Source organism: Alexandromys fortis, unplaced genomic scaffold (assembly GCF_014885135.2).
Source record: "Alexandromys fortis isolate MF-2015 unplaced genomic scaffold, M_Fortis_MF-2015_v1.1 scaffold_163, whole genome shotgun sequence".
Taxonomy (NCBI): Eukaryota; Metazoa; Chordata; class Mammalia; order Rodentia; family Cricetidae; genus Alexandromys; species Alexandromys fortis.
In genome coordinates, this window is record NW_026068085.1 from 3,838,769 (window position 1) to 3,849,624 (window position 10,856).

At 39.8% G+C, this 10,856-nt stretch overlaps 1 protein-coding gene across 4 annotated transcripts in view; it reads right to left on the bottom strand.

Annotated features, from left to right (window-relative positions):
- Positions 1 to 10,856, bottom strand: part of Erap1 (endoplasmic reticulum aminopeptidase 1) — a 42,403-nt gene that overhangs the window by 25,373 nt on the left and 6,174 nt on the right. For all 4 annotated transcript variants that reach the window (XM_050122152.1, XM_050122151.1, XM_050122150.1 and 1 more), the window contains exons 2-4: positions 8,347 to 8,890; positions 4,192 to 4,330; positions 1,553 to 1,687 (exon numbers count right to left, since the gene is read on the bottom strand). In XM_050122152.1, the coding sequence (XP_049978109.1) occupies positions 1,553 to 1,687; positions 4,192 to 4,330; positions 8,347 to 8,873 (801 nt within the window). In that variant the 5' untranslated portion in view covers positions 8,874 to 8,890. The remainder of the gene's footprint in view (positions 1 to 1,552; positions 1,688 to 4,191; positions 4,331 to 8,346; positions 8,891 to 10,856) is intronic.

Consider the following 10,856-nt stretch of genomic DNA (forward strand, 5'->3'; position numbering starts at 1 on the left):
ATCCATTGCTGGTGGGAATGCAATCTTGTGCAACCACTTTGGAAATCAGTGTTTCGGTTTCTCAGGAAATTTGGGATCAACCTACCCATGGACCCAGCAATACCACTCTTGGGAATATACCCAAGAGATGCCCTATCATATGACAAAAGCATTTGTTCAACTATGTTCATAGCAGTATTATTTGTAATAGCCAGAACATGGAAACAACCTAGATGCCCTTCAATGGAAGAATGGATGAAGAAAGTGACTTCTCGAATTTTGCATGCAAATGGATGGAAATAGAAAACACTATCCTGAGCGAGAACCTTCATCTGGTGATGGATAGAGATAGAGACAGAGACCCACACTGGAGCACTGGACTGAGCTCCAAAGGTCCCAATGAGGAAATGAGGAGCGGATGGAGGAGAACACGAGCAAGGATGTCAGGACCACGAGGGGTGCACCCACCCACTGAGACAGTGGGGCTGATCTATTGGGAGCTCACCAAGGCCAGCTGGACTGTGACTGAAAAAGCATGGGATAAAACCGGACTCTGATCATGGCGAACAATGAGGGCTGAAGAGAAGCCAAGGACAATGGCAAGGGGTTTTGATCCTACTTCATGTTCTGGCTTGGTGGGAGCCTAGCCAGTTTGGATGTTCACCTTCCTAGACATGAACGGAGCGGGGAGGACCTTGGACTTTCCACATGGCAGGGAACCCTGACTGCTCTTTGGACTGGAGAGGGAGGGGAAGAGGGGTGGGGGGAGGGGGAGAAGAGTGGGAGGAGGGGGAGGGAAAAGGGAGACCGGGAGGGAAAGGGGAGGCGGGGAGGAGGCGGAAACTTTTTTTTTTCCTTTTCTCAATAAAAAAAAAAAGTTTCCTTTCTAGGCCATGTGACAGCATTATGAAGGTAAAAGTGCTGAGCCCAGATGAAAATGATGCTTGAAGCAAGGGCTTTATTCCAGCATTCTAATATCCTCTGATATAAAATGTTCTTCCCAAAGACTCCTTCTACTCCAAACCAGCAAGCATCTTTATCGTCTCTCCTCCCCACAACCAGTACCATTTCCTTCAATCCTGTGGACACTTATAACCAGAAGCAAGCTTAGAAACCTCTGATAGTTGTACTACAACTTACTTATTCTTTATTTGCTTGTTTTTTTGTTGTTTTTTGTTTTGTTTGTTTGTTTGTTTGTTTTGAGATAGGATCTCACTCTGTAGATCTAGCTGGCCTGGAACTCACTAAGTACACCAGACTGGCCTTGAACTGGTTAGAGATCTAACCATCTCTGTCCTGATGCCTGGAGAACTTATACCTTTAAAAGAAACTTGGTCTACATTCCACAAGGAAAATAGTCAAGGTCAGAGAGCCAATTAGCACAGATTCAGATAACTCATGACTTACACACACCATGGGCATTCTACGTTTTTATTATTAGGACATTGCTATCAGGTAAGCTTCTGTGACAACAGAATCATTAACTATTCTGTTTTTCCTAAGGCTGAGGGATTCTCAGGAAGCAGGAGCAGCAGCACAGCTTGATCATCTTGTGAAGCAAATAAATGCTCACCTTGACTCCACTCTTAGTCATCTTGCTCACAGACTTAAAATCGGAAATAATGAAGGCCACCAAGTAGGTGCTCATCTTCACGGTGACATCAAAGTGATCTTCTATGAGTCCTTCAGCAACGTTCACAGATTTCACCTATTATCAGAGTAAATAACCACATAATCTAATCACTCAACACACTGGCACACATTATAAAGAGAAATTTCCCAAACAGACATATTGAAAGGAATAGCATGGTATTTCTTTAATTACTTTTAAATCTGACAAGAATTTAGATGTCAAGGCCAGACTATTTGATTCAATTTCTTTTTTATTGGGATATAAGTACACTCTATACTGGGCAAATACATACATAACCATTTGCTACCTAAAAAGAACTTCTGATTTTTTTATTAGTTGAAAGTGCCATATGACTTTTCCTAATATGAAAATTCTCTTCCAATCTGAGTCTTGTTTTATTGAAATAGGTTTTAAGTACAACCAGGATGCTTGCCTTGAAGAACGGTTGCATGTTGGTGGGAACATTCTAAGAGGCATGGTCCCAGAGAGAAAGCCTAATACTCCAGCACAATAAGTTTTGAGGTGATAACTTAGAGAAAGAATCCGCCTGGGGAAGAGCATGTGGCCAGACACTTTCCTACAATCCATCCCATACCTGCCCATTTTTGTGCCTTCATCCTTTCCCACCAGTCACTAAGTATTGTACTTATTGGTCACATTCTGGTCATTTCAACCAGTCGTGCTGAACAAGTTAGCTTTACTCCTCAAGAATCTCAAGATACTCTTTCTGTTTAAATGGCTTCTACATATGCACAGTCAAAATTTCCATCTTTGATGTGATAATAACAAAGGAACTTAATTGTACTAATCTAAATTAAGATGTGCTTAAGTCCCTGCCAGCTGCCTAACTTTCAATGTTCTCATGGTATATAGAATTGGACCTTCCATTCCCTCAAAATACCCATTGTTCTTCCTCTCAGCTCCTTATCTGTGTGGGACACTGGGCCATTCCAGTTAGATTATTTCAGTGGGAAACTTTCCTACTCCAGGAGCAAGATGGCACTACGGCTTTCCTGTGCTCACAGGGCAGATCCTGGATACCCCATGGATTATAATGCCGTTACCTTTGTGGTATTTCTAGAGCTCCCTGCCTTCCATCTGGAAGCCTATGATTTTTTCCACAAATTTCTTGGTGTTCTTTTATTTTCCTAGAGTTGGGACACTCTCATTTGAGAATACAGTACGGTACTACAGAACAACGGCATGACATCGCGTGCCTATCTCAGATTTATTCCAAGAAGGCAGTCTAATTATTTGTTTATTTATATACAAAAGTGGGAACAGGGAAACAGCTAAATAGTAATAGTCTTCAAAGGACATAGAATTCTAGGAGGGGCAGAGTTTTGCTTGATAACAGGATCTTCCAGGTGTTCAAAAGTAGGTACAGAGTTGTAATGTTGATGTGCTCATTTTGGGGTTCTGTGTCCCTTTGTCGCGGTCACCATAATGAAGTCAGACACTCTTTAGAATCCTAAACAGATTATTCTACCCTGGGTCTCACTTAATGCCAATCAACTGCAAACCACAACAAAACCATGTGTTTCCCAGTGAAGATGATCACCACTGCAGCTGTGCTGGACTCAGCGGCCATAAGCATGAGACAAGGGAGGTAGGTGATTGGTTTTATTCCTTTGGTATGGACAGCTTCCTTCCACTTTAAAAAAATCTGAGTGAGTGCTAGCCACACCTGCCTTGAAGTTAGAGAAATGACTTCTCATAAGGGAGTTAAGGCATCTATTACTATTCAGCTATGACATTACAGGCTCTGAAAAGACTACTATTCCTTTGGACGTTTATCCAATGTCACACATACAATTATCTGCTGTATAGTTAATGTAATCAGAGATTAAATGGAAATTATTATTACTTATTTTATTTTTGAGATTTTAATATAATCACATAATTTCCCCTTCCCTTTCCTCCCTCCATGCCCTTATATACACTCCTCCATTCTCTTTCAAATGCATGGCTGTTTTTTTCATTCATCATAGTTATATGAATCTATGTGTATATTCCTAAATATACCCTGATATAAGTCTGCTAATGCTACTTGTATGTATCTTTTCAGCTTCTTTATTTAGTGTCATGTATTTTAGTTTGTTTATTTGGTTTTGGATAACCAACTGGTGTGCTCTTCCCTGGGGGATTATTTCTCCTAGACTCAGCATTCCTTGGTTGTCTGTAATTCTTTGTGTGGGGTTGAAGCCCCTCATGAGCTCCCCCTGTTCACACTGCCATGTATAATGTTGTTCTTGATCAGCTCATGTTCAGGCAGTTATGTCAGGAGAAATTATGGGGGTGAAAGCACTTGGTGAAGGAAACTATGTGTTCAACCTGGTGTGAACTCCTGACAATTCCCTCCATGTATGTAAATTGTGCTGAGAACCTGAATTTTTAAGGGACATTGTTTTCTTTGGTTATCAACAAAATGTGGCTTGAAACAAAAACATTTGTTGGAAGTGAAGTGAAAAGTTATTAAATATAACTGTCAGGAAATAAAAAAGATAAATGAAATGTTGGTGTATTGGACATCACAGAGAAGGGCAATTTTCCCAGGAGCAGATGCTGTTCACACTCACCAAGGGCATATTGGAGATGGCCAAGTGCTTTGGTTCCCTCCTAATCTTGATGGAGAAACTTGCTTTGAGTGCAGGCTCATCAAAGCAGGGAAACGCCATTCTAGCAGCTGTGGGCTCAAACTGTGTTGATGCAAGTATTCTACAACCACAAGAAGTGAAATGAAATCAGTGTTGTGCACCAAAGTCTCCAAACTAGGTATTTGCATCTTAATTCCTGGAGTTAAGATCTTAGATTTGATTACTAAGTTTTTTTAAGACAGGTATTGCTATGGCTTGCCCGGAATTTGCTATGGGTACCAGGCTACCTCAAATTCACAGAGATCTACCTGCTGCGGGAGAATGCTTTTGCACACTACAAAGATTTGTCACACGTATTGGTTTAATAAAATGCTAACTGGCCAGTAGCCAGGCAGGAAATATAGGCTGAGCAATCAGATTAGGAGCAATCAGATTCTGGGAAGAAGAAAGGCAGAAATGCAGATGCCAGCAGCCACCAAGAAAGCAAGATGTGAGGGAAAAAACCACGAGACTCATGGTAAAATATAAAATAATAGAAATGGGTTAATTTAAGATGTAAGAGTTAGTTAATAAGATGCCTGAGCTAATAGGACAAAAAGTTTATAATTAATATAAGAGTCTGTGTGCTTCTTTGGGATTGAATGGCTGTGGTACTAGGAGGGACAGAAACGTCCATCTACATCTACCTACCGTTGCTTCCCAAGTTCTAGATTAAGAGGATATTTTTTAATGTAAAGAAAGAGCCATGCAAATGGCATGAGGATCTTTTCAGATCTCTAGCATGCCCATGAAAAGCTGGATATGAAGACATGTAGCTGTAATCCAAACACTTGGAAGATTAAAACAGGTAGCTTCCCAGAGTTCACTGGCCATCCAGTCTCTCCAATCAATAAATATTAACCAGGCTCAGTGGCTTGATAAATAAATAAATATATGAAGGAATAAAATAAATAAACAGGAAGGAAGAGAGGGAAGGGAATGGAGGGAGAGAAGAAGAAAAAAGGAAGGGAGGTAAGAAGGAAAGAAGGAAGGGAGGAAGGAAAGGAGGGAGGGAGGGGAGAGAAGAAGAAAGGAAAGAGGAGGGAAGGAGGGGAGGGAGAAAGGAGTGCATGCTAAGAAGCCATCTGACTTTGTGTGCAGTTGTGAATGCATACACGTGTACACACATTCATACAAATACAACAAAAGGAAAGAAAAGGACAAAAGAAAAATTGTATAACAAAATCTGTTATCAAAAAATACATAGAAAAATATGAAAGAATTAATAGTCTTTGACAATGAACTCTAAATTGATTAGAAAACACTCAATGACAAAATGGAATTTCAGAGATAATTCAGAAAGGAAACATATATCATTAATAAATATGTTTAAAATTGTTCTACTATCTTAATGAGTAAACAAGTGAGAATTGAGGGAGACATCACTTTTTAACATTTTGCTTTTAAATGAGGACCTTAGTCAGAAGTAAAAAAACAGGGTTTTCATTAGGTTGTAGACTCTTGCTAATTGATTTTATTCTCATGAATATTTATTTACATTATATATAAGGGCATTCTTTAAATGATTGTTGATACTATAAAGTTGAAACACCTTAATTGCTATACATTAGATATTAAATAAATTAATAGATTTCAATAAAATCACTGACATGATATATAATGATAAAAAACATTTTTAAAACCTTGCTTCTAAAGTAGAAAATATGAGTTCATTTTCATATAGTAACATGCATGAATATCCAGGAATAAATCTGCAAGGATATCTCCTGGGGGCTATGAAATTTTCTTGGAATAATCTGATTTTGACCTTTTATTTTACCAAAAGAATATGGACTCAACATAATCTACAAAAAAAAAATGATGTTAAAATTTGGCATAAGACCTCCTTAAATAGGCCAGATGTGGCTGTGTACATTAAGCTCAGCATTTGGGAAGCAGAAGCTGGTAGATTTCTGTGAATTCAAGGCCAGTCTATGGTATAAAGTGAGATCCTTCCTACAAACAGAAAGAAAGGAAGAAGGAAGGAAGGGAGGGAGGGAGAGAGGGAGGGAGGGAGGGAGGGAGGGAGGGAGGGAGGGAGGGAGGAGGGAGGGAGGGAGGGAAGGAAGGAAGGAAGGAAGGAAGGAAGGAAGGAAGGAGTGAAGGAGGGAGGGGAAGAAAGACAAAGAAAGAAATTCATTCCTAATTTGAGGTCTGTGGTGGTGGATGGCTGGTTAAAGAACACTGGTGCTCTTCCAGTGCACTTGGGTTTGATTCGTAGCATGCACATGACAGCTCATAAGCAATGATAACTCCAGTCCCAAGGGAGTCAATGTCATCTTCTGGCCTCCTCAGGCACAAGGTACATATGTGGTATACAAGCATACATGCAGGCAAAAACACTTTTAAGGATAAATAAAAATAAAAAAAAAACTACTAAAAACAGAGCTTCACTACAGAGAATCATTCAGTTGGTCTGGCCTAACAGTTTGAGAGGTATCATTGTGGGTTTTTCAAGTTAGAGTCCCTGGTTCCTGGGGCATCATGTGCCTTTCAAATCCTGAGAAATAGAGGCAATCCTTCACCTAATGAAGCTTTCAGACTGATTTGTGTTTTTCTCTATGTTCCCTTAAAAAACAAGAAAGCATGGAAGGTAGACAGGACAAATGGTCTTACACATTAATCTTGTGTACCCTGTATAGCTAGCAAACTGTGGGGAGGTGGGAGGGGGATGGAAGGGTGTCTCTGCAGGTATCCAAACAGGGATAAGAATGAAAGCCTGGTGCAGATTGACTTTATCAACCTGGATCACACTTGGGAAGTTTAACAGGTGGTTTATTCCCAATGTATAATTTAGGGAAAAGTTTCCTGGTGTAATACAATCCCCATTGCACAAGGAGATGTTATAGGAGGCTGCCAGTACATTTCCCTCCTACAACAAGGAAGAAAAATTACATTGAAACTCAACTCAGGGCACATGTCATTTCTTCCAAGAAGATAGTTTCTAGGGATACACTACCTATACTAGTTTAAGGGCCTAAGGGTCTGGGCTGGTGTCCTCATACAGATAATGTAGAGATCATTTGAACTATCAGCCACTTCTGGTCCTGGTTGTGGGAGCTTGATATAGCCTGGCCCAACAGATGATACAAATCACCGGGCTGTTAACCACTTCCAAGTCTCAGCTTTCTGGACAGAACAGGCCTTTTCTCTTTCCCATTGGAAAGACAATCCTTTGTGCTTAACATTCCTGGTTTCTCTAGAGATCTGTGGGCACAAGGACCTTCCTGTTATGCTCCCAACAACAAATATTACTGTATCCTGGCACCTACAGTTGTATTGATCCTGATAATTGTGTCTATATTCTGTTTCTGATGAGGGTATCAAAAATCTGATTGCTCTCAATAAATTTGCCATAATCTCAGTTTTGCTGTGGCCCATGTTGTAGTCCTTGGCTGGTCATACCAGGTAACCTTGGCCCAGAAGCATAGCTGCTTACATTTTCCAAATGTATACTTTCCTTAAAAGCAGAACTAAAGCAAGGCATTGGAGTTATCTTTTAAAAAAATTAACTGAGAGAGAAATATGACCTGTGAATGCATGTTGAGGTCCTGACTTCCAGTATGTCTAAGTGTGACCATATTTGAAAATGGGATCTTTGCGAATGAAATAAAGCTAAGAAGAGGTTATTTAACTCAAGCAATATGACTGGTATTCTAATTTGGAAATCTGAATTCTAGGTACACAGAGCACAGGAAGGATAAGAGTAGAGAGGAGCAGGAGACAACAAAGCAAGGAGAGATTTCAGCCAGAGTCAGAGGAAACACAGGCCTTGTTCTAGCCTCCAAGCCTGTGAGAAAAATAAAGACTAAAAAACCTAGTTTTGGGGAAATGTCCTAACAGGTCAACTAATACAAAGAATTAAATATATATTATAGCTCAGAATCTAATTATATAAACGAATAGATATTCAGTTTGTTAGATCTGGAGAAATGAAAATAGAAGGGAAAAATAAGGTGAAAAAAGCAAAGAAGATGTACTCATCTTTAACAGGTTAAAGACAAAAATATGACTGAACAGAATTCGGTTAGAAAGGAACAAACATCTAAATGATAGATTTAGTATGGGCACACTTGAGCTGAAAACACTTCCTGTTACCTCATTTCTCCTTCCTGGGTTCTGTAGGTGCTTTTATAAAATCCATGGAAGCTCTCAGAAAGGTTCGCAGCATAGTTGATGATAACTGTGTACAGGGGTCCAGCAAGGAGTGGTTGGGAAGCCAGCAGTGCAACTTGCTCGTGGGCTGGGTACTCTAGGACTCTCAGTGGTTCTTCAGACAGCCTATCTTCAGCTCCTCTCTTGAGGGTGGCCTTAGAGATTCTCAGCTGGTGACTATGCATGATAATGGTGCTGGTGGGCTGACTGGCTTTGATTTCTACCTCTGTTGTTCCCCAGAAGGTCAGAGTGCTAAGGTTTGCATGGATCATGAGATCATAATGAATTGGAATGATATGCTCAGGAAGTCTCATGTTATTCCAAGGGAATGGGGCCCCATTACTTGCTTTTGGAGATGCTGTATCACTGCTCTGACACCAAGAGAAAGATGACACAGCTAAAAACGTCAACAGTAAGGAAAGTAGAGAGGGCATGCTTGTCAGTGGCCATTTGAGGGGCAGAGACACCATCTCCTTGCTCAAATTACCTACAGCAACAATAAAAGAAAAATTTAGAGAAGCAAATTTAAAAGCCAGTAATATTAAAAGTTATGACAGCATGTCAAAATACATCAATCAATAATTAACAGACACAGAGGAATCTTCCAAAAGTTCGAGATATTAAAAATTGTCTCCCTTGTGCAATTGAGAGAACTCTTTATTCTTTTTGTTTTCCTAAGCTAGCCTCACTGTGTGTCCATGGGTGTAGGCTGAAACTTGTTACATAAAGCAGGCTAGCCTTCCGAGTGCAGTGATCCTCCTGGCTCTATCTGTGAATAATAGAACTGAAGCACAACTGGCTAGCAGAACTTCCAGACACACTATAAAGCATCACTTGACTTTGAATTTTTAACTGTATTTTAGTTCAATTAAAGTAATAAAATAAAGTAATAGAACAAACGTTAATTTTAAAAAAGAAGAAATATTAGATGGTCTAGAGTCGCTCAATAAATGGACATTTGGGAATTAAACAGGTAAAGGCGGTCAGGCAAAGCTGCAGCAGAATATGATCAAAGCACCATCGCTCATTCAACCTCGGGTGCAGTCCTGTAGTATTCTTCTGCCCTGGAGTCAGACTCCAGCTCTGCTGCAGCCATGGCTACAATGATGTCCTATAGACCCTATAACATGTCAGCAGCTTTGAGGTTGACTTGTCTGAACTGAAGTGAGGTGTCCACAATACTAAGCAGGGGAAAGAAACAGCAAAAAAACAAACAGTTCAGCTTCTGCAGTAGGAGCCAGGCCTCGCATCCTAGCAATCCTCACAAGATAGAAACAGAACATAGGATGTGGGAGTTTTTTAATTACAATAATAACTTGGTATTGGTAAGAATAAAAAGCAAAAGAGTAAATCTGGCTGCAGTGACTGTATGGGTGATTGGTGTGATAAAAAGCTGAATGGTCAATAGCTAGGCAGGAGGCAGAGGTGGGATTTTCTTGGACAGAAAGGAAGAGGAGGATAAATGGAGGAGCACAGGAGACAACAGGGGACATGAAGAGGAAACAGGAGTTGTAAGATAAAGAGAAATAAGGACACATGATAGAATGCAGATTAATGAAAATACAAGTTAATTTAACTTATAAGAGCTAGTTAAGTTTTGGAGAGATGACTCAGAGTTTAAGAGCACTGACTATTCCTCCAGAGGTCCTGAGTTCAATTCCCAGCAACCTCATGGTGGCTAGTAACCATCTGTGATGAGATCTAATGCCTCTTCTGGTATGCAGGCAAAATGCAGACAGAGCTCTGTATTCACAAAAAATATTTTTTAAAGAGCTAGTTAGTAAAAAGCCTAAGCTACAGGTTGAGCTTTTATAATTAATAAGTCTCCATGTCATTATTTGTGAGTTGGGAGCCCAAAGAAAAATCTGACTAAGAAAGGGTTCCTAACAGATGAGCTTAAAGCAGGTCATAACAAGTATGGCATTTGGAGTAAGTGGCATGGACCTTGAAATGCCATAGAGTTGTGGCAATAAACATGGCTCCTGCGGTACCTCCGACATGAGGTTGGAATCTCAGAAAGCTAAAGAATGGGCTGGATCCAGCTGTCAAAGCCACAGTTTTAATTATAGCCATATTGCTTAGCATGTGGTCAGAAAAAGAGAGATATACAGTAAAGAGAGATTCAAAGATGAAGAAAACCTTTAAATGGTTTACAGTGTGTTAAAAAAATATATGCAGGTATCCATTATGATCAAGTAGGCTTCATCCCAGAGATACAGAGCTGGTTCAACATACGAAAACATATCAATGTAATCCATCATATAAATAAGTTGAAAGAAAAAAACCATATGATCATTTCATTAGATGCTGAAAAAGCATTTGACAAAATTCAACATCCCTTTATGATAAAAGTCTTGGAGAGAATAGGGATACAAGGGTCATACCTAAATATAATAAAAGCTATATACAGCAAGCCGACAGCTAACATCAAATTAAACGGAGAGAAACTCAAA